This window comes from Acanthochromis polyacanthus, chromosome 3 (genome assembly GCF_021347895.1).
Source record: "Acanthochromis polyacanthus isolate Apoly-LR-REF ecotype Palm Island chromosome 3, KAUST_Apoly_ChrSc, whole genome shotgun sequence".
Classification (NCBI taxonomy): domain Eukaryota; kingdom Metazoa; phylum Chordata; class Actinopteri; family Pomacentridae; genus Acanthochromis; species Acanthochromis polyacanthus.
The window spans coordinates 14,932,666-14,956,133 of record NC_067115.1 but is presented as its reverse complement, the minus strand read 5'-3'; the positions used below and the strand labels follow the sequence as shown (position 1 = coordinate 14,956,133).

The 23,468-nt window shown below is 40.0% G+C and overlaps 2 protein-coding genes across 2 annotated transcripts; both read right to left on the bottom strand.

The window, feature by feature from the left end:
- Positions 1–1,523: 1,523 nt before the first annotated feature.
- dcaf15 (DDB1 and CUL4 associated factor 15) lies at positions 1,524–11,393 on the bottom strand. Its single transcript, XM_022208162.2, has 13 exons — positions 11,238–11,393; positions 10,514–10,611; positions 9,150–9,288; positions 8,707–8,813; positions 8,465–8,610; positions 8,214–8,375; positions 6,303–6,893; positions 5,960–6,051; positions 5,132–5,254; positions 4,474–4,556; positions 4,132–4,236; positions 3,898–4,013; positions 1,524–2,242 (listed from the first exon to the last, which is right to left on the bottom strand). Exons 1-13 carry the CDS (start codon positions 11,331–11,333, stop codon positions 2,187–2,189), a joined length of 1,914 nt encoding a protein of 637 aa, XP_022063854.1. The 5' UTR covers positions 11,334–11,393; the 3' UTR covers positions 1,524–2,186.
- A 265-nt stretch (positions 11,394–11,658) lies between these two features.
- khsrp (KH-type splicing regulatory protein) lies at positions 11,659–23,468 on the bottom strand. The gene is made up of 18 exons (XM_051945210.1): positions 23,198–23,468; positions 20,260–20,362; positions 20,124–20,177; positions 20,002–20,038; positions 19,845–19,903; positions 19,668–19,739; positions 19,523–19,580; positions 18,573–18,720; positions 18,277–18,375; positions 18,080–18,187; positions 17,847–17,949; positions 17,388–17,509; positions 16,821–17,117; positions 16,626–16,735; positions 16,445–16,533; positions 16,134–16,337; positions 14,883–15,082; positions 11,659–12,512 (listed from the first exon to the last, which is right to left on the bottom strand). The coding sequence occupies exons 1-18, from the start codon at positions 23,285–23,287 to the stop codon at positions 12,504–12,506; spliced, it is 1,962 nt and encodes a 653-aa protein (XP_051801170.1). The 5' UTR covers positions 23,288–23,468; the 3' UTR covers positions 11,659–12,503.

The following is a 23,468-nucleotide window of genomic DNA, read 5'->3' as shown; positions in this document are numbered from 1 at the left end:
TGTGAACATGGTGACTTTAAATGGATCCCTTCTAAAGAGCACATGCTCAACCAGCAGCTTCTCATGTGACATGAGTGATGTTAATTTAATTAAGTGGTAGACTTTGGGACTGTCGGGGAAAAAAACAGATTATTATAGGCTATTCTATCTAGTAGTGGGATGTCCCTCAGGAACATCAAACTACCAGAATGCCACCAAAGAGCACTACATAGAAACATGTTTACATTTATCCATATATGAGGGCAGAATACAAAACTGGAAAGGTGAAATCAACTGCTAACTGCGATGTTATAAAAAGTGGATTCTGTCCCTAGGTTGTGCTGCGAAACCTTTTCTAAATTAGGTCCTCTCGATGTTATTCTGAAGACCTTTGTACTTAAATCTGTGATCAACGTTTGTAGCTTTAATCTCACTGTAAACTAAAGACATGTGATTGCTCTCAAAACTCGTGCCAGGCATTTTCTTTATAAAATCATGGGGAAAAAAGACAAGTTCTTGGTCTTTGCTAAACCACACCACTTCTAACAGGTTTACACAAAACATCTGAGGTTTTGGCTGGCGAGTCCTGAAAATGAAATGGAATCTACGGAATCTGAGACACGTAACAGTGGTAACCAAATATTTACGTTTTATCAAAAGTTAAAAGTGCATGGAGTTACATATTATAAGGATTTCACAAAAAAGGCAACTATGACAACAAAATCTGAGAAAAATGATGCGCTTTATTTGGTATAAATGTATTTCTGTGGCCCTCTATTATGGAGTAACACCACCAATTTTACACAAGTCTGTTTAGAGGTACATATTACCATGTTCTAGATTATTTTAATGTCATACACCTTTTGTTGCTACAGAGGGGAGCTACACTGACTCTGATAACACTTCCTTTAATGACACTAAAGGGTTAACCGATTTTTGGATGTGATATTCAGCTGCCTCTCTCTATTAAGCTGCACTTTTAAACTGTGTACTACCAAAAGCTCTGATTGTTTTTTTTAATCATAACAAAAAGTTCTCTTCTAATTAAATGTAAATGAAATGTAAAACTGTTTTGTCAAGGAAGCTTTATGTTCTAGTTTGTTATTCTAAATTCTGACCACAGGACTTTCATTTTTAAGACCGATGTATATACTGGCTGTTGTTTTTTTTTCTTATTTTTTTGATTACTGTGTTAACTGATATTGGTATCGGCCCTTTGAAAAAACGAAACAAACAAAAAACATGCTGGTCAACCCCCTAACTGATGCCACCTGTAAGTAAATCCTGAAAACAAAATAAATCGTGTGGTGTGGAGTTAAAACAAAGTGAGCTTACCAGAGCTCTGTAGCTCACTCCTCATCCCTGCTCAAGGCTTTCCTAAACACTGCTAGCTTCAAATCTCCAGCCACGCTTGTAGGGGTCGAGCTGCATTTTAGGTAATGTAGAAAAAAGGAGAAGAACAGATAACATGTCTTTGTTGAACCTAATAGTGCAATGCTAAATCTGTGGCGTACTCTCCATCTCTTAACACAACAAAGTCAAAAAGCTTTTGAAATATTTTATTTTAACAAAATATCCCAGCAGAATACAGTCCGACTTCCATTCTAGGTGACTCCAATCACCACCTACTTCCACAACAGATTTGAAAAAAAAAAACTGAAAAGAGTCTAGTAAAGCAGTACTGAGTCAACTCGGTCTCATTTTAAATACTGCAGCCGTACGAGTTCACACAGCTAGACTGAACTGGTCCAGACTGAAAGAGAAACAACTTGTTCAGAAGCAGCAGAATGTGTCAAACAGACACACTTTAAACTTATCCATACACACCTTGTCAACATCACACAGGTAGATATTGCATACGTTCAGTTACACACACACACACACACACACAACAAGAAAAGTACACTTTTATGTATAAAAACAAAAAGTAAAAACTAAAACTTCGTTCAGTCCAGCTCTTGGTTTTGGTGGTTGCAATAATACAGTACACAATTACAAAAAGAAAACCAAAAAAAACTACCTATGACACTTCATTTTTACAGTTTTTCATCTGGAGCTTTCTTTGTTCAGTTTTAATTTGACACGTGTTTGAACTACGTTACCAAAGCGTGGCCTCTGAACGTGTGCAGTTTTGCTCCTTACTGAAGACGAGGCCACGCTGACGTGTGTGTTTCTGTTAGTTTGACACTTGTGGACCTCTTGGTTTTTCATAATACAATCCAGGTACATCGGTCGCCATCTGCCAGCACTTGCAGAGATGAGCCTGCAAGTGAGAAGACAAGAAAGCCGTGAATTTCATTTTGCATGTATTTACATAAACACACAAATCAAAGATGCACAAATTTGCAGTGACTGTAAAACTTTCAATAGTGGCTGGGACTTTTGCTCTAAAAAGAAAAAAACAAGAATGAGATCCAATATCGTAAATTATTTTGTCAGGCAAATTGTCGAGTGCCTGGGGTCCATACAGTGTCATTTACTGCAAGTGTTTGTTACTGTAATGTTACACTAGTAGTTAGAATGCTGCTATAAATCTAAATGTAGTATAGTGTTAGTAACATAAAGACTAGTGCTGCAATAAGTGATTATTTTCATTGCTGATTGGTCTGTTGATTATTTTCCTAGTTAATAAAGAAGTTGTTTGATCCATAAAATATCAGAAAACGGTGAAAAATTTCAGTCTGTTTCTGAAACCCTGAGATGTTGACCTCACATCTTCTGTTTTGTCCACAGCCCAAAGATATTTAGTTTTCTGTCACAGAAAAGCAGAGAAACAAACCAAAAAAAAAAAAAAAAATGCAGCATTTAGACTGTTTACTCTAAAACAGCTACTTAAACTGATTAATCAAGTACAAAAATAGTTTGGGATTCATTAAATAATTGTCAATAAATGAATTAAGCTTTGCAGTCCTCATAAGCAAAGCAGTAAGGTATCCTGAACAGAAACATCAGGTATTACAGCATTATGTTGCAAACTGAAGCAATGTTCCTGAGAGTTTGGTCTGTTCTGAATATATAGAGCTGGAAATGGCCGGTGGTCAGCTCAGTGTTGCATATACACAGTGAACAGATGGAAAAGGTGAGCTTGACCCTGTCCTGAGGTAACAAAATCCCTCTACTGCCACATTTAAATCTCGTATGTGCTGGTCACCAATTACTGAGTTATATATGGTTTAATCCGAGCGTGAAAACAGAAATACCCCATTTTAAGCAGCTACTCCGTGGCAGTTTATTCCTTAGATAGGAGCAGATCAAGAAATACTGGGTCACAGACAGCAGCGTGACATCAATCATCTTATCTAATGTGGCATGAATGCAAATAAACCTTATTTCACAGCTAATCTATTCTGAAACCTGAAAATATGCATCAGTATTACCAAAAGAAAGCAGTTCCCCAACAGAAAAATAAATCACAGTGGGAATTTCAAACTATTTCTATTTAAACGCGTATTTATTAGTATTTTAACGGATACACCCTAGAAAGAGAAAGTCGAGGACTGTTTGGCCTCCGATTTTCTTCTGACATTCGTCATATGAATTGTCAAGTAAGATGCAGATGTTGAGGTCTCAGAGAGGACTCAGGCTCATTATGGCCCTAAGGTAACAAAGGTTTTGAAGCAGACAAATAAAGATCTTAAGAAGAAACATTATAAGTTAACCACATGATTATGCTTGCTGAAATATATATACATTTTTGAAGTGTTGATTTGATTAAAGTAATGATTCAGATGATTTATTATGTTCAGATTGAGAGGAATGATTTAAGGGGTGATTCTGTGTAAAGTAATCCTTGTTTAGGCTCTGTGTGTTTAGACTATCTGTACAACATTAAGAGACACTGTTGGGTCATTTTTGGACAGTTTATAATGTAACAGGTAGATCAGGATTCTGAATGTGTGTCTGTCTCCATTTACACACCTTTGTGCAGAGCATCGTTGGTCATTCGGTTGATGTAGCGGGAGCTGCTCTCAGGAACCAGCCACTTCATCACCGTGTTCACACAAGATTTCCTGTAAGAGCTCCACACACTCCCACTGAGAGAGACAAAGATAAGACACTTTCATTCCAACTCAAAAGAAACAGGAAACAGGTGGGCAGGCAGACAGGCAGGTGTGTGTGTGTGTGTGTGACAGGGCTTCAGCAGTCACTCACCTGGTCTGACCCTTAACCTCTGTGAGGTCGCCAACACCCACAGTGCAACACACACCTGTGTTAAGGTCCCAGCTAACCTGTAGGTTGGAATGATACGTGTTTGGCCTGAAAAAAGAAACAATGAAAAACACAGTAAGTGAGTGACAGAAAGGAGGACGCTCATTTCACAAAGGTTTCCATTTTAATGCCTGTTGCCTCAACCTCTTTTTCCTCTGCTCACATTTCTGGTGGGAGGGACCATGATGTGACGATAGGACCCGAGGAAAGGAACTGACAGTGTACAAACTGGGAAATGAGAGGTTGGGTCTGTTTGAACAAAGGTAAACGGCATGGAGGAAGTACCTGCAGTGCTCCTCATCCGAGTTGGAGAAAGCCAGTAACAGCAGACCAATGTTGATCATCACAGTGTTGGTCTCTGGACACACCTGATAAACATCAAACACAAATTACCTTCAGGTTCATTTGAAAAGTGTTTTTATCTTTCGTGTTTTAATGATGAGTCCAAACATGGCCTCTAAACATCATCGACTGAGACAAGCTGTGAAACAAGTTGTAATATTTGGTTATTTTCTGTCACTCTGTTGTGACTCCTGGCTTCCCTCAGGAACCAGAGCCCTGCAGTCAACAGCTTTAAGCACTACTTGTTGACTTCAAATACTTCTTAAAGTACAGGACAGTGCAAATAATAGTTCTGATAAAAATAAAGTAGAAAACATTCAACTCAAAGACTGCAAGTCTAATGAAACCTGTAATTTACAATTAAGTCTGTGTTGGAGACAGACCCACAACCTGTAGGACTCAAAAAGCTGGTTTGGCTGTTTTATGAAACCCACACTACATTTAGTAGGAGGTTTTATTGCTGCAGCTAACGGCACCTGGATAAATGAAGAACTTCATAAAAGCCGCAGCGCCTTCGTGTCAGGTGGAATAAAGTATCATAAGGGAGGAAAAAGAGCTTGAAAGTCTACAATATGTATGGTGTGTGTGTGTGTGTATTGACCTCTAGTATCACCACATCATAGTCGCTAAAGGAGCAGAACTGTGGGGCCCAGGCTGCATCACTCCTGATCACCTCATTGATAAGATATTCAAAGTCCAGAGTCAACTGTTCTACGCACACACTCTGCAAGAGAGGGAAAAAAAAAAAAAACACAACGTACACAAAATTCACTGACAGTATCAACAGTAAACAACCGTTATTAATGCAGGGTAGGGTAGCACAGAAAACACACCGTTTTACAATTACATTAAAATATAACACAGATCATGTAACCAGAGCAGGATAATTATGAACTGAAAGGAGACTCAGAATCCAAACAAGGTTTTTTAAAAGCATTGTCAAAGTCACTTTCTCACTGAGTTAGATACTGTATTACTGTTATTAACCGACCTTTAGCAATCAGTGTGTTTAACAAATGTGGAAGCTCACTGTTTCTTAGTGTGTAAACTAGTAGATCAAATCAAACCAAGCTGACCATGTTCCTTTTTAAAACCAGACTGAGGCAGTGCTCTGAGATGAACACATTCAGCTAATCACTGATTAAAATCAGCAATTCAATATTTAAAGGACAGTCAGGACAACTTCAAACCGAATAGTTACTTAGGAAATTGCCTCTTCATATATATTTTACAGTGATTATGAAAATACAGCCACAAAAATAGTTTTTGGTTCCTTCCAACTGTTAGCAAGCGCTTGCTCAAAAGGAATCTAAAAGGAACTTTGGATTTCTTGGGTTCTCTGCACATTGTAAACTGCTATGAGATGACATGTTGTGAACTGGCACTACATAATTAAAAGTGAATTAAATTATCTAGCCTCAACACATACCTGTCCATTGTGCGGCCCGGTGACCAGCTGCAGGTTTCGTCCTTTCAAATCAGTAACGGTGAAAGGTAGCTGGACTTTATCGTCTTCATAACCTACAGAGTGGATAATGTCAGTCAGATTTTTTTCAGCAAAACATTTACTTTTATTTCCTTTCGGTTGGCTTTCCTACACAGCTTACTCAAGAGGCAGACAGGAAAGTATGGAGAAGAATGAGGGGAAGACCTGCAGCAAAGGGCTGTGAGCTGGAATCAGACCCAGGCCGCTGCATCGGGCACAACCAGTTGAGCTACCTGGGCGCCCAAAAAGCGTTTACTTTTCAAAACTCTCTTTCATTGTGTCTCACCTCCTGCATTCTGCTCTGCCGCTCCTGGCTGTTGCAGGCGATAATGCAAGCGAGAGTAGTTCACATATCCAGGCTCGTTGGTGCTGACCTCCTGGCTCGAGGACGGGGATGGCGAAGAAGAGGCAGGAGACATCACTTGTTCAGAGCCCTGTGACAGGTTGTATTTGTCACCTGATGTTGATGCCTGAAGCAAATTAGTCCGTCTTTCCTCCGCTCTCCATTCTTTACAGTCCTCCTCCTCTCTCGGAGTCTCTGCATTAGTCCCTCTGTCTCCTGGTGCCTTCACTGCCTCTTTTTCACCACCATCAGATGTTCTCCTCTCCCCTTGGCCCTCATTTTCTTTCACACCTCCTCCCCCCTGGGCTCGTCTGAAAAGGTCAGCAGCAAACTCCCGGACTCGCATGGCAGCTTGTGAATGGCTAGGAGATGAAGGAACGGGGGCGGGCCTGCTAGGTGGTAGGCGATTCTCGGGAGATCCCTGAGGTAGTGAGGAAGAAGAAGCCAAGGGGGCGGAGGAAAGAGACGTCGAGGCTTGACTTGACATTGCTGCTCTGTTTGTGTACAGGATCTGCGATGACTGACCCTCCTGACCTGTGAGAGATGCGCAGAAAGAAACAGAACTCAATAATAACCCAATGCTGACATCAAGCCGCAAACCATCAGCATGATAATGAAACTGAGTGTGACAGCACAGAGGAAAACATTTGAAATCTTGACTACAACACTATTTTCTGGTCTTTGTATGCCTGTTCTAGCAGTGGTTCCTCCTACACCTACCTGGATGCAATGTCTAAAGGCCAATTTGTTGTTTAATAACTATGGACAGCTGTGGACTGTAGTAGAGATGTGCAATCTGAGGTATTTGTACATGGACATGCCCCTGACATGCACATTAGAGAACATGATGGAAAACTTATGACAGCAAGAAGAACCGCTCCTTTAATGTATTTGGCAGGACGACATGAACGAGTCTAAAAAAACTTAACAGAAGGTGTGTGAAAAGCCTTTTTTAACCGGCAAATACATAATCTATCAGAGCTAGAAACTGTGAAAGCAAGAGAAACTGTCAGATTGTTAACTTTCAAACAGTTCTTTAATCATGTATGACTCAGCTTTTTTGAAAACAGTCAAATTTAAGCTTAAAATTGAGATGCTAATCAAAATCATTATATTTTACAGGCCTCATTTAATAAGGTGTGAAAAATATGAAAATTTTAGCAACCAGATTCTGCAAGAAATGAAAATTCTGTGGTCCATGGCACAACCGAGAAGCCATGACTGACTCAGCAGCGACTCACAAACACTTTGGGAATTTTTTGGCTTAACTGGGCTGAACTGCCGGTTGCGTTTACAAGAGCAGAGAGATGGCAAGCAAGGAACCAAATCAAAAAATGAACGTAACAAAATATCTATACTATGTAGAGCCAACAATTTTCCAGTACTGACATCATCTATGGGCACTTGTAAAAATGGTGTACATGCTGATTCCAGTATTCTGTGAAATGAATGTCAACCTGTCTTTGCCTTCTTTTGTCTATGATTTATTGCATTATAATTTTGTTATGCTGCACAAAAAAAAACATTTTTTAAATCTCTCTACTTCTATGCCATTTCCATAGAAGTGCAGGACTTTATATTACAACGGAGAATAAACCCACTGTGAGTAAAAATGCGATAAGGGGGAAAAAATGCCCAGAAATTGCATGAGGTTCACATTATTAATGACAATAACAAGGAGGATGACGTACATACATGCACAAAATGATGCTTAGTTTACTTTTGGAGCACAGGCAGCAGACTTGTCGTGCAGACAGTCTGAGGGTTTCAGTTACATGCAGCGTCTGCACTGACAGTTGTGGACTTTGAGATTTTGAATTCATGTACTGGCAATATGTCCTGTAGGTGTGTTACCTGGGCAGAGTGAGATGCCACAGGCCACCAGAGAGTAGCTAGTGTTCAACAGGATGACTTGGTCCTTCTTCAGCTGGAAAGCTGGCTGGAAAGTGGGGAACGGATACACCACCTGATACCTGCTGTTGAGCACATATCCATGTTCAAGACACTCGCCACTTCCTGGAGAGAGGAAAAGATAAAAGTGGATTGAGGAGACAAAATGAGGCAGTGAGAGCAGCAAAGCGTTGGATCTCTGTATGACTGTTTACCTGTGCGTATGGTTGTGGCTGAAGGAACTGGACAGCAGTAAGAGCAAGGTTTAGGAGGTGGCATGGAGGCTATGGTGATGTAGATGTCTCTGTTGTTCTCATCACTCATCATTAGGTTCATCAGAACAGAGCTTGAACTGCGTGTGCTAGCAGGCAGAAACACATTCACAAAAAATATTTATCACAACCTACACACTCCAGTAACACTATTCTGGTTGAAACTGGAACATATCGGCCCTTACTTGAAGCCAAAGATGACAATTTTGGAGTGGTCACTTGGCCACTCACACACAGTAAGGTACAGGTCACTGTAGATTTCTTCTCCAGCAAACAGTCGCACATGGTGGACCTAAAGAGAAGAAACCAACAGTGAGAGGAATAAAGCTATAAATAAGTTCTCCAACTACGATGCATCCAAGAACATTCCAATCATATCCAGGCTTCTGGAGTGCAAATGTTTTATTTGAACTCCTCTTGTAAAATTAATTATTTGTATTTTTTAATGTCTGTTTAAATATGGTTGTGTGCTAAAACTGCTGTTTTTAACTGTATGTACTGTCATTCTTGGTGAGGTCTCTCTTGTAAAAGAAATCTTCAATCTCAATGGGACAACCTGGTTAAATAAAGGTAATGATAACAATAATAATAACAATAAGAAGAAGATCAGGCTGTCTTGTTAGGTTACCTGTTTGAGTCTACTGTGCAGGTTGAACTCCCACCAATAGAGATGATAGGTATAAAAAGAAAAATCATCATCTTCTCCACAGTCGCTGGTGTAAGACAGAACATAGCGGCCACATTTGGTGAAGCCAAGGAAGATATGTCTGGAAGCAAAAAGGTGGAATGCTGTCATGAAATTATCCAGTCTGCTAGACAGGAACAGCATTGGCATAGATACAAAACTTATAAAGCAGGCTGGTTATCTGCTGCAAAGAGAATGAATCATTTTAAATACAGCTTTTAGTCAGTGTCATCATAAAACAGATAGTGTTTAAACCTTCAGTTTATTACTATTCTCCAAAGGGGGAGGTTTTTATTCTACAATTACACTTTGCTTCACATTAAAATGATCCAGAGGAGTTCTGCACTGAGGTATGCAAATTAAGCAATTGGGGAAAGCCAAGCATTGGTGCTACTGTATTGGTAGACACTCTGGCAAAAGGTACTTGGTATTGGAAGAGGACTGATGTAACTCCACTCGCATCAACAGGACTGATTTACACAAGAATAATTTCATTTTATTAGAAACCAAGTCGGATAATTTTTCATATAAGGGTAGAACAATATCTTGTTTCAGCATCATCAATGTAGTGTGGACATAATTAACCAACTTCACTGAAAAACATCTTGCTTCAACTTCTGCTGCTGCTTAGTAAAAAAAGGAAACTCCCACGGTTCTCATTTTCCATGACTAACCGACAAAAGAAATCAGTCTCACTGAACACCATTTACTCCTGTTTAAGGGTTCTATGATGCAATGAGTTTCTATAAATGTTTTTACAGGTCACACAGTTTGCTGACATGCAGGCTCCATATATGTGCAGCAAATGAGCAAGAAACAAGAGAGAAACACTGAAAACAAGAACTTGATTGCAAGAAGAAGCACACATCAGTTGAATGGAAATATTTCAGCTACAGGAAGGACAATGAAGGAGGACCAAAAACAAGTACTCCGTCGGCAGTGTTTTGCAATTGCTGTCACTACACAAGACAACATGTATATTTTTAGACCATTTAAATCAGCACCACAGAGCTCTGCATGATGAGTGCAGAGCCAGGTCCAACTGCCATCTGAAGCAGAAAATAATATGGATGTCTTTGCCAGAGTTACACCACATGAGAAAGGTTCCAAATGGCTTTTTTAACTGTATTTTTAAATGCAGATACACTCCCCTGCAAAATCATTATAGTCATTCTAGAGTGACTAGAAGTTGTTTGAGATTTGCACATCTGGTGCAAAACGTCTAAAAAATTCTCACTATCGCGCAGGCCTACTTTACTTAATGTGATACAATGCAGTGCGTGAGACAATGTGCTTAAAACACAAACCCTGCTCTCAGGAACTCCTCGCTGACAATGTTCTTCAATGGGACGCACACTCGAGGTGATAGCTTCCTGAACAGGCGCTGAGAAAACTGTCCTGACAGCTGCAGGGCAGATAAGAGAGGATTTAGTTGTAGTTTATTCACACACCGCAGACAGAGCAATACGATGCACAGAGATGTGTTTTATTTAGTGATGATAGTTCATCTTCATTCATTGCACTGCAAAGTAACATTCTTGAGTGTCTAATGGCCTCAAGCACACATATTAGCTCAGTTATCTGTGAAGTAAAGCTGATGCAAAGTTTGAGTACAGAGATTGCACTTATGGGCTGTGAATTCCTGCAAACTACGGTTTAGCTAAAGCTAACTTCAATTACCATAAGTTATTGCAGATCTCAGCTCTCCAACAGGTTTTTATCTGTGGCTTTAGTGTCGGGTATGCTGACACCTTTCAGTTACGTTAAAATAAGCCACACTGAGAAACAAACAGTAAAATCATCAAAAAGCAGGGGCATCGCATTGTTTTCACAGTCGGTAGCATTAGCTCAGTAGCCAGCTGCCAGTCGTTAGCGGTTATTTAGTTAGCCGCTATGCTAGTCAGCAGCTAGCTACTCGCTAGCCGCAGAAGCTCCTGAAAACAAGGAGGCCTTCACTGAAACAGTCGCACACCATTTGCGGAACCACCATTTTCGCATTTAGTGCCACGCATTTCGAGGATTCACACCCACCTTCCCACGCATGAGCAGCTTAACGACATGGTCCTTGTGTTTTCTCTGGGTTTTCTGTTTGCTCTCGTCCTTTTCAGATTTCGAGCTGGGCGCCATCTCCCTCTGAGCTGTTGTCCCCCGCCGCAGTCAGGTCCGCCCCGATTGGCTCCCCGGCGGCAGGAGGCTGCGCTCACAGGCCGGAATGCGCATCCATCAAAAATAAAGGTAGGGCACAACACAAGCGACATGCTGCGGGAAGCCACCATAAAACCAGCAGAGTGTGTGAGTGTGTGTGTGAGAAATCAGCTACTTTCAACATAACAAGCAACATGTGTAATCAATCAAAAAAGGTGTTTCATCTAATAGGATGATAGGCATCGCTTTCAATTAGGTCACCTTAATCCTCCCACAGTCAATCCAGGTGATGACCACACAACACACGTGATTTCAATGTTTTTATTTAAGTATTTAAAAACAAGCCGTAAAAAATAACATAAAAAATCAACATACAGTAACAACCTATTAGAACAACAAAAAAAAATTAACAGTAAAAGGATGAAGAAATGAAACCAAAGGGAATCAGGACACAAACATACACCAACTTACATACCAGTTAGTGCCTTATTACAGCCAACTTACATCCATTTTTCCTAGTCAGTAGCATACACTGTATACAGACACACAAGACCCCTTTTAAGGAAAATAATTACAAAATAATAAAATTAAAAATGAGAAATCAAGACAGCAGGGGAGAAATAGACCTGCAAGGTAAACCGGGAATGTTGTTAAAAGTGAAGTTTAAAAAAAAGTGTACCAGGAACAAGAAAAAAATGGACCAAAAACTTTACGGTTTTCTTTCATATAAACATTTTTTTTAATATATTCAAAATACTGCTAGACAGTTTATACCCTCAGGAAACCAAAGGGGAAAACTAATGAAATGTGAGTCAGTGTTGAGATGCTGTTGTGCTAGCTTGCAAGCAAAGATGCTTATTATTTCACATTTTTTAAAAAAACAACTCAAACAATCATTACAAGGCGTAGGTGAAGTGAAGAGGAAAACTGAATGGGTAACCCGGGTTGTTTATAGTGCTTTGTTCAATGCATGGGCAAAATGTGTTCCCTTTTCTTTCTTTGATTTTGAATTTAAAATACAAATATGAAGGTTGTATAGAAAATGTCTGGTGGGGTGAGTACACCATGGTCTTGTCTTATTAAAGCCAAAAAAGGAAAAAACAAACAAGTCCAGAGATCCCCCACATCTGTCCAAAAGACCAAGTCACTCATTTACTGCGCCTGAAAAGAGACATCAGACATTATGTAATTAAATCGGCCTTTAAAGACTTGAACATTCTCTCACTTTGAAGCTAATATTCATGCATGTTTGCAGGCTCAACTGTTAACACCTACTGGATTCCTCATGTTAGAGGGCATAAAATCATGCTTTACTAAAACATCATCATACTTTTAATATTCAGTCCCTCCAGGAATTCGCAATGTTGCGATCGCGCGAATTCACGCGAAATCAACCAATCTCCACGAATTTTGCACGGCGTTGCAACTTTGTCCAATCACCGCAACTTTCCCGCAATTTTGGCCCGCCTCCCGTGAGTTCCACCAATCATAGCAGCTCTCAGCACAAACGTAATGCACGTACGTCACCGAATTCACTTCCTTGTTTCTGGTTTGAAGATGCAGACATGTGCGATACTAATGCCTCTCATTTAACAACAAAAATTACTGCTGAAGACCGCGATAAACAATTAATTCACTGATGTTCTTCACCAAAGCGGAGCTAAACTGTTTTGCAACTGTGCAATATTGTGGTGGAATACAAAAAAACAAACAAAAAAAATCATCAATTGATACTTTATTTTTTAAACACGAAACATATTAGAACGGCTGAAATGAGCGGACAACAGACCAGAAAAATCACCATGATGGAAACTATTGCATCCAGATCCGTTAGAGCACTGAAAGAATGAGGTAAATTAGATTAATTATTCCACCAAAGAACACAGCAGAGTTATGTGACGATCAGCGTGTGTGAATCCTTCCTCTGTTACCAACATCACTCAAAAACAGACTCAGGGATTTAAATGAAATTTTCAGAGTCGGTCAGAAATGACACAAGGACCAAGTGATCAGACTTCGGCAGTCATACGGCTTAAAGTTTCGATCCACGGATTTTTTAAAGAGTCATAGCGGCACGGCGTCCGATAGCGGCACGGTAACCATGGCAACAAGTGAACGCTACCTCATCGGCCCGCTGACGATCACATCCTGTGCTTGCACTAGGGAAAATTTTTCTCTAGCCACTGTGGCTAAAGTGCTCGAATTTTGTTTAGCCACACTTTTTCAGTATCTGTACTGCGGCGTGCGAAGTTGTGGACAAAAGACAAGACAGTCGAGGACATCATCTTGGGCTTTGGGAAATACTGATACAATATATTTTTCACCCTTTTCTGACAGTTTACAGAACAAATAATCACTCAATTGAGAAAGTAATGGACAGATTCAAAAACAATAAATGACCAATTAATTGCCAGCCAAATAGCAGCTGAAGGCTTGAATAGCAATAATACAGGAAGAAAAAAACACATGGGTTAACAAGTTGGGATGCACAAGGACCAGGGGATTTGGGATGAGGGAAGTGTATGTGCACGTGTGTGTGTAGCAAAGGGGGAGGGGTGTTGGTGGAAATGGAGTAAGCCAGGTGCAGAGAGCGAGAGCTGTAGTCCGAATCCTTTTTTCTGATTGGCTGAGACGAGACACGCGACAGTGTGCATCTATTAATGATCGGAAGCATTCGAGTCGTTCCGGTTATACTCGGCAGTGCTCTTCAGTAAAGGAGACGCGGTTTGTTATTTTCTTTGATTATCGCTCGGCAAATTACGAAAAACTTGTAAGTTAACCCTTTTGTAGGATAGGGGAAAAAATTTACCCTTTTTTCACATTTATTAGGCAAAATTAGCTTCGCCACCGTGGCTAAACATGCTAAAAATGGCTTTGCCATCCTGAGGAAGGCTTCACCTATGGCGAAGTGGCAAATGGCTAGCGCAAGCACAGACATCATTGTGATCCTCCAACAAATCTACCATTGTGGACGTATCGGAAATGATACAAGGAACATCTGATTAAATTGTGGGGGTGTTTCTGAGTCCCATCAATTCCTGTCGCCCCCTGCATAGCTAGGTCACGTCATATTAAACTAGTATCTGGCTGCTGCTAATTTCCCACAGTGGTGTGCCAGCTTTTGTGGAAATGGATTGGAACGTTAATTAATTTCAGAATAAATATTGTCAATTACAGCATTGAAACATGTTCTACAAGCTGGAAAAAAATGCAGCTTTTTAGCAATTGTCACTATCTCCCACAATTTCATCACAACAAATAAGCTTAAAACATCGCAACTTTTATCACAATTTTTTAGAAAAGCTGCCGCGAATTCAGGCATTTTCGGCCACAACAATCACGAAAAACGCCCGCGAAATCCTGGAGGGACTGTAATATTGACTGTTTGATAGTATCTCATTCGAGATACGAACCACCACAAAAAACTTTCCACAAAAATGGATATTAAACATTTTAGCAAGTAATTGTATTTAACATGCTTCACCCTGGCAGGTTTTAGATTATTTTAAATACCAGCTACGTTTGCAGTACCTGTTGTCCCTGCTGTGGAGCAGCTGCCTGTCCAGGAGCCTGGCCTGCTTGTCCATAGTAGGCAGCCTGCTGTCTGTAGTACTCAGCCCAGGCTGCACTATAGTCCGGCTGGCCTCCAGCTGCAGCTCCTCCTCCTGCTGCCGCCGCTGTGGGGGCTGCTGCTGTACCTGGAGCAGCAGCTGCACCTCCAGCTGGCTGGTCTGGGAAAAAAAAAAAAAAAAACACACAAATGTAAGTTTTACTTGCACACAGTCATGTAACTGTACATCTGGATATACAATAAATTATTAATTAAAAAAACCACTGGATTTTCAGCACTGCCAATGGTCCTCGAATTTTTCTTCTGACTTTCCTTTTCATTGTGAAATATAACTATTCTACATTCAAAATTGGGAAATCACTATTCTGCATGCCCCATTTAAAAATCTGTAAAAAAAAATAAATAAATAAAAAATTAGGTCCTTAAGATAACCTATGAACTGAGCTGAACTGCAGGCTTTGCTTACCCAAAGCCAAGAGAAGACAAGTATACGAACAAATTCAATCTAGTATGCCGAGTCACAAAATGTTCTAGTGGTACTTCCAATAAAAAAATAAATAAATGTTATGTATGTTGATTTTAGGGCTGGCTCGAATAGTAATTTCTGGGCTCTGGATATTTGACCCCGATTAATGATGAATATCCACATATTTATATCGGATCGTAACGTGGGGGGACGAAGGGTAAAGTTGAATATCGATCGCGTGACATCGTCCGCTGGCCGGCCGGGGGATCCCAATATTCGGATCACAAAATAAATATTTGGACACCACCATAACAACCGAATATTCGAGTCCGACCTTAGCTGATTTCTACTCCTTTCCATTTCCATTCCCTTTTGTCAGGGTAATAAACAAACAAATTCAACTTTCAGTTTTCTGTTTACGATTTATGGCCTTATAACTTTGTGATACTGCACAAAAAACATCTTGGAGTTTCCTTGATTTCTAGCCGCAGTTGTGTTGTTTCCATAGAGATGCAGGGCTTTATACGGCAGTTAGAAACGAGCCCACAGTAGGTAAAAATATGACAGGAGTTTTAAAAAAAAACACAAACTGTATAGGGTTGAGAGGGTTAAGTTATAGGAGAATTCTTAATTGTTCATGAATCTACAAAAAAAATAAATTGAACATTGAAAATTGTGCTGTCACTTTTCAGATGCTCAACAAGTTTACATTTTGATAAAACTGTGCGTCAATAGACAAACTTACTCATGCCCATCTTCTTATAATACTCCTCCCATGCCTTAGTGTAGTCTGGCTGGCCCCCAGAGGTCTGTGCTGCATGGCTCTGGTCCCCTGGTGCTGCTGCAGGGGCCCCAGGAGCCTGGGCTGGCATGGCGCCCCCTGGCTGCTGCCCATAATATTGTGCATAGTAGGCTGCCCATGCTGCGTTGGGGTCTGCCGCTGCCTTATCTAAAGATGGGAAAAGAAATTAAGTTAGGAAACCAAACAAAAAAAAAAAAAAAAAAAAAAAGAGACTAGCAAAGAGTGAAAGTTAGTGCACAAAGTAATGTACTCACTGGGGTCATGTGGATTTGGGGCTTGCCACTGCTGGTAGGTATTTCCCCAACCCTGGGGACAGTACTGAGGACCACCAGGTGAAGCTCCACTGCAGACACACAGGACAGTTTAAATGCAAAAATTGAGGATTTACATCAGTTTCCTTTGAAAAAATGTAACATTGATGTGGGTTGTACTTACTGGGGAGCACCACCAGGAGGCCCTGCATTATAGGGGTTAGGATTGTAGGGACCCATTGGACCACCTGGGCCTCCTGGACCAGGACCACCACCCACTGGACACAATGGAGCCTGGGATAAACAAAAGGAAACCTTTCACACTAGGACTCACTTCAAAGGGTGTTGACAACTGTCTGCAGTGTGCATTCCTTCATACCTCTATTTTCTCTTCTATAAGCTGCTTTGCGTGATCAATCTGTTGTGGAGACCCTCGGATGATGAAAAGTTTGAAGTTTGGGTCACCGTTAGGTGGAAGCTGACGAGATATCTCCACAAACGCACCAGTTTGTTGGTTGATGGCCTTGACATTCTCTCCTCCTCTGCCAATTACAAGCCCACATTTGTGAGCAGGGATGGAGAAGGTCATCTCTCCTCCTGGAGGACCCCAGCTGCCCTGACCTCTACCTCGCCCTCTACCGCCAGGCGGCATTCCTGCACCAGGACCTGGAGGACCCTGTGGATAATATTATGATAATTGTTCTCTGTTTGACTATTTAAAGCCAAATAAAAATTGCAATACATACATGTTGGAAGCGATTCATGCCTTTTAAGTTCTCATCTGTGCCTTAAAATATAAAGTAATTCAATTTTTGATGGTTTCCCATTGAATCTATTGCACAGTAACTATTAAACTACAGTCTGACTTTAAAAATTACACTGCGAATCAAAGTGCAATGACAAAATATATCACAAAAAAAAAAAAAAATGGCAGTCACAGGTTTACCTGACCACCCTCCTCTCGGGCTCGGATGCTCTGTAGCAGGTCAGTGATGATGGAGGCCGCATGCTGACACTGGTCTGGTGGACCCATAATATGAGCGATCTTCTCAGGACCCGTTCCGTCATCTGTCAGTCATGACAAAATGCAGTTCAGTTTATTGATAAGGGATTTACAAAGATGGTACATGAAAAGAGGAAGCTATTTTTGTCAGAATAGGACAAATGGTTTTAGATAAACTCCACTGATGTCTCAGTCACGTGGAACATTACATCTTTGTACCTAGTAACAATAACAGCAGCGGTTTTTCCTGACAATGAAATGGTGGAAAGTAATTTGGATAAAAAGCAATGTTTGATTTACCAAGTTTTGTTTTTGCCTCAAACAATTTTTTGGCATTTTATTAAATTTATGACGTAATGAAATATGTGGCTGTTGTATTACAAAAACGTCAGAGGAGCTCACCTGGTTTAAACTGTATTTTCACTCCAGCATCGCTCTGGATCTTCTTGATCATCTCCCCATTGCGACCAATCACAACTCCCACAGAGTGTCGGGGTACAGCTATCTGCAGAATTACAGAGCAGAAGTGCTCAGAGCTATTAAATCTCACTCATCAAAATGACTTAAAAATCATCCATTAGATTATGTAGTCAGTTGTAACAGTGCTGCTGCAGACACACACAGACATTACTTACATCAATGCCACCACCTCCTCCTCCCATTCTTGATCCATATTCGTTCCTCTCTCCGAAACCAGCATGATCTCTTTCTCGTAGAATCTCATTAACCATCTCCTTTGCTTGCTATTGAAGGAACATAAAGAAGGAATTGCTGAGATTTAACAAATAATAGCATTTAACTGAAAACATTTCCACTGTGCCCAAAATAGCACCTGCACTTTGTAGGGGTCTCCAATAATGCGTAGAGGTTTATCTATGTTGGGTGGCTGAGATCCATCTTGAATAAGAATCATTTTAACTCCGGCTCGTTCCTAGAGATTTACAGCAGAGGTATGTTACAGATACAAGGCAGATTAACGTAATCACATCGTGTTGCACTGTTCATACCTTTCTAATAGGCGATATTAGAAGTGAGAACATACTTTTTTCTAATAAAAATTTCTCTTCAGTATTTGCACAGTAAAAATTCTGAATCAAATTATCATCCGAGCTCCATCTCTAGTCTCACCTGCAGCTGTTTGATGGTCTCTCCTCCTTTGCCGATAATAAGACCAGCCTTCCCTGCAGGAATGATCATCTCTTGCATTGAACCTGACTGACCATTGGTTGACTCGTGACCCCTGGACACAATGTCATCTATAAGAGCCTTTGCTCTCCTGGAAGCAAATTCAAAAGAGAAAGCTGATAAAATCATTCAAGAACATAAGGTCAATGTGGCATACAAGCAACGTAGCTACTATCACACGATCCTGAGTCTCTACAGGCAGTTTGAGCAATTTTCAGCTACACAGGCAACGGACTGATTACGTGTGAAATGCCTTCAATTGTTGGAACTAATTTCTGACATATTAACACAGTAAAAAAAATCATAGGTAGGAAAACATTACATCACTTAATTTATGAACAGTTGAGGACCAAAATGGTATACAGGCCAAAAAACAAGTATGAAAACAAGGTCAAATCATAACATATTATAAAGGGAGTTCCCAAATCCCAGTGCTTCTTTTTGTCTGTGTTAGGTTAGGACACGTGAGGTAAGCCTATAAATTAATTAGCCCCACTGACTTCCTCCACACACCTAGTTATTTATACAAATGATCACGATCACAGAAAGGACCACGGTTTGGCAACCTTACCAACGAGTTGTTTGTCTATAGCCTGAAAGGATATGCTTATATAATCCAATTTCTGAAAGTAAAACTGCACTTTATTAATACATGATGGATAGAAATCTGGCACATTGCACCACCAAAATTGGCTCTGCTCCTAAACTTTACACATCTGATCAGTGAAAAGCCCTACAACTGGTTAAAATCAAGTCCAGTTTCCTTTCAGACCACTTAAATTACACTATGCTCAAAAGTCCAATTTTTTTTTTGCCCAACAAAGCCAAAAAAAAAAAAATCAAAAACAAATAAATACTGTCTGCCACCAAACATGAATCTAAGACTGACTTACTGGATGGCATCTGGTGATCCTGTCAGAGAAACACTTCTTTCTGGAAGACCAGCACTGTCTGAATTGATCAGACAACATTTATGAGTCTAAGAGCAGCTAAGAAAACATGACATTTAACAAATTTGAGGTACTTCACACAACTCACCATGAGCAATTTGGACCTTGCAGCCAGAATCCTGCTGTATTTTGTTAATCTGTTCGCCTCCTCTGCCGATGACTTCAGGAACAACAGCAACGACATTTTAAATTTAGACTGAATATATTTAACACGGTGACGTGGCATAAAATATAAGGTTTAGGAAATGCATGTTCATGTACTCACTGAGACCGACCATGCCATCAGGCACCCTGTACTCTTCTGTCATTGTGGAGGGCCTGACACTGCAGACACAATATGCAAAATGATGATATATGTAAAAAGAACCTCTTTCATAAGCATAAGTAACAAAAGCGTTTATGTAAAGGGAATACTAACATACCTTTGTTGGGACAGAGCAGCTAGCTGAGCTCCAATAGCTGTAACAGAAGATAAACCTGTGAGTGGTTGGACACCGAGTAGAGCGAGGGCTTGTAATAGGATCAATATGTTTATTTAACGTACACATTGCTGAATCTCTCTCACTCTGGGATGCTACCTTCTTGGCATCGGGTTCATCTGGAAACAGAACAAGAGGCGAGTTTTACGATGTTTTCAAACAAATGTAAATTTAAAAAACCTGTTTGCTCTGACGTTCCACCTGCTTCTTCCAGGGATCGTTTCTGTGCTGTGAATGGATAGCTCTCAGCTCCTCCGTTGTTGGTCACTGGGGGAACACCGTCTCCACCGATTTTAGCTGCAATCTACAAAGAGGTAAACATCGGATTAAATCAAACACATACGCAAAGTAGCTGAGAAGAACTTTCAGGTAGGTTTGCCAGCTTTGGGAAGAATATGTCAACACTACTTAGAAGAGCAAATGACCTTTTAACTACGTTTAGATGCATAATCATGATTTCATAGAAATACAAGATAATCACATTTAAAGTGGCACTTCATTGATACATGAAGATCAGTTTAATCATGAGGAGAGCACTAACTGATGATGGCATATTATACAGTCATATGGACAAGAAATGTCTAGAAAATAAACACAAAGCCATTGATACAAATGCACAGTATGTATATGTTCCAGGCTGTGAGGTTTTACCTAAAGATAGTACTACTGGGCATTATGATAACGGTAGGAGCAGGATTTTTGGAATTTGATCCCCAGTATGTCATGATATCAGTGTTTCTGTTGCATCAGTTTTCACCACTCTTTTATGATTCATCTCACAAGTAACTGGTGCACCCATAATACCAACACTGTCTTCACAGAACAGAAACTATTATGCAACTAACAAATATTTTTGTTGCAATTGTTGATCAATTAATTAACCAGTACAGTGTTTTATAAAATATCAGAAAATGGTGCAAAATGTTGAGAAGTCCTTGAAAGTCTTGTTTTTGTCCAGAACCCAAAGACATACCTATCAAGCAAAAACTTCAAACATTCTTTAGTTAGTTTATCAAAGTATATATTTACCTGCTTTTTAACAGGATAACTCACTACAAATGAATTATCCACAAAATAAGCAACCTAAAGTGAGTCCCATCAATATGTTTTACACATTTTATAGACTAATTAAAGGAAAAAAAAAAACATGTTAATACTGAAAGCAATCAGCAGACTTAAATTTTCTTGGTTTTGGAATTATTCCTCAGGAAAAAAAATATAAGCAAGTCACATTACCATTTTTCAATATTTTATCTTCTAATTAAGGAGAAAAGAATCAAGAGACTTGTTAAGAATGAAAGCAACCACTGGGTGAAATCCTAACCTTTGACTGTACCAGAAACAACTCCTTAGCACTGAAATTTGAGAAACGCTTTCATTCAGTAAATAAATTATAAGTATCACTTTGTTCATTTGTAGTTAATTAATAATTCAAAGCAACAGTCATTTTTACTTCAGGACACTGGCAATGCTATGAGAGTGAAAAGCTAAATGTGTCATCAAGTTTTATAGATTGGGAATAATGAATCTTGATTCATTTACAGCTCAAAACCAAAAGTGACTGGACCCAGACTTTGGAAGTCTCCCACTCCACATTTCAGAATTAAAGTTCAGATTTTTTTCCACTTGCTTTTAGTTATTCCTGAAATGACCCTAGACAGGTCCAATCTAAATTTACTTTTCCATCACATTTTATTTATAGTTCTGCATCCTTTTTAATAAAGTCAATAAGCTTCACAAGTGCTTATACCAGATTTGTTTTTAAATTCTTGTCACTTTCTCTACGTATTTGTGTTTTCCCTCTCTTGTAGTTTGAGCTTTATCCTCTCTCTCCCTGGACCTCTTGGGTATTTCTGGTTCTGGAGCTGCATTTTCTGCAGCTATTGGTCTGACCAGTGGGTCTAATATTTATGTCCTCTTGTTTGTTGTCTCTTTCTGCTTTCCTTTTCTTAATCGCCTCTACCTTAAGCCCAGCCGGTCGAGGCAGATGGCTGCCACCCCCGAGCCTGGTTCTGCCACAGGTCTCTTAATATAAAAAGGCAATTTGTTCTGATGGCCGGCAGAAATCGTTGGATCTAGATGCAATTTTTGGTTGGTGTTTTAAATGAGTTAGTCAGGTCATTTGTTAAAATATGTAAAACACTGTAAGTTATTAGATCATTTGTAGTCTATGTAATATTGCGGGTCCTAATCTCAATATTGAAACCAGTTACTAAAACTTTTGAATAAATAACATTATTGTAGCGTCTTAATTACAGCTTGACGGATTGTGTTTTTTGAAAGGCTAGTGCTGCAACTGATATTCCAATACTGAGCTGTTGCTTGATAGTATTCATATACATTTTAGATTGGTATTGAGAAGGTAAATTGATGGGGTCAGCATTCATTAATTTTCAAGCAATGCATTTCACAAACTAGTTAGAAGCTTACTGTCAGACACCACTTGACTCCACTATCTGAGATGGGACCTCTGCTACATGTGCTGTTAACAGCACAGAGTATTGTAAAAAATGGAGCTGCTCTGCTTGAAAAATGGTATGATACACTAAATTACTTCAAGCATGTTTTTCTGTAATGTGATCTCTACAAAAATAAATTATAAGACCATATATATGAAGAGATTTATGCATCTCAACCAAAGCTACATCAGTTGCGTATACGTCATGTATATAATATCAGCCTTAGTATTTAATTTAGTTAGGTTATATGGCAAGTAATACAGCAGGGTCTCAACCTTAATGTTGAAACATGTTAGATATATTTAAACACTGATCTTATTTCTCTGCTGGGAAGCATGCGGTCTACATGGCTGTTTTTGAAAATGTGCTGTATAAATAACGGCTTGACTTGAAGAGCAGCTTACTGTTAACTATAGTAAACAATCAACCGAGCTAACTCAGCTTAAGTCCACTTAACTCAACTCAAGGATCCCAGTGGCGACAAAATTATTCTATTTAAAGAGAGATAACCATCGCGGCTCACTCACCCCGCTTTTAGTCAAAGCATCGAGCGTGAGACAAACGAGTGGCTAACGGCTAGCTGCTAGCTGGTTAACTACAAAGCTAACGTCACGGGTAATTAAGCTAGCTGCGGTTCTCCAGCAGCTAACTAGCTCCCGGGCTGCCTTCTCCGGACATACCTGTCTGGCTCGTTGTACGGCATCTGCAAAAGCGTCTTTTTTCATCCCAGCGCCGACTCCGTTAGATGGCAGACCGCCGTAATCAGACATGCTGCTCTCAAGGGGCGAATAGACACACAGGGGGGCAGACTGGATAGCTGTGGCCGGGTCGAGCTGCGCAGAAGCGGGAAGGTTAACGGGAGCGTACGGAGACACCAACGTGAGTAAGATCGCCTACCACGCCGGCAAACTTCCCTGCTTAAAATAACCAATCAATGCATCTTCCACCCCG

Bases quoted from the DNA above. Each gene is read 5' to 3' on its own strand.
- dcaf15 (XM_022208162.2), bottom strand. From the start codon at position 11,333: ATGGCGCCCAGCTCGAAATCTGAAAAGGACGAGAGCAAACAGAAAACC. The intron at 9,289-10,513 runs GTTTGTGTTTTA...TTTTGCTTCCAG, and splicing joins GAGGAGTTCCTGAGAGCAGG to ACATATCTTCCTTGGCTTCA. The intron at 6,894-8,213 runs GTAACACACCTA...CATCTCTCACAG, and splicing joins TGGCATCTCACTCTGCCCAG to GTCAGGAGGGTCAGTCATCG.
- khsrp (XM_051945210.1), bottom strand. From the start codon at position 23,287: ATGTCTGATTACGGCGGTCTGCCATCTAACGGAGTCGGCGCTGGGATG. The intron at 20,363-23,197 runs GTATGTCCGGAG...ACCTCTTTGTAG, and splicing joins CCGTACAACGAGCCAGACAG to ATTGCAGCTAAAATCGGTGG. The intron at 17,510-17,846 runs GTGAGCTCCTCT...CATGACTGACAG, and splicing joins GAAAATACAGTTTAAACCAG to ATGACGGAACGGGTCCTGAG.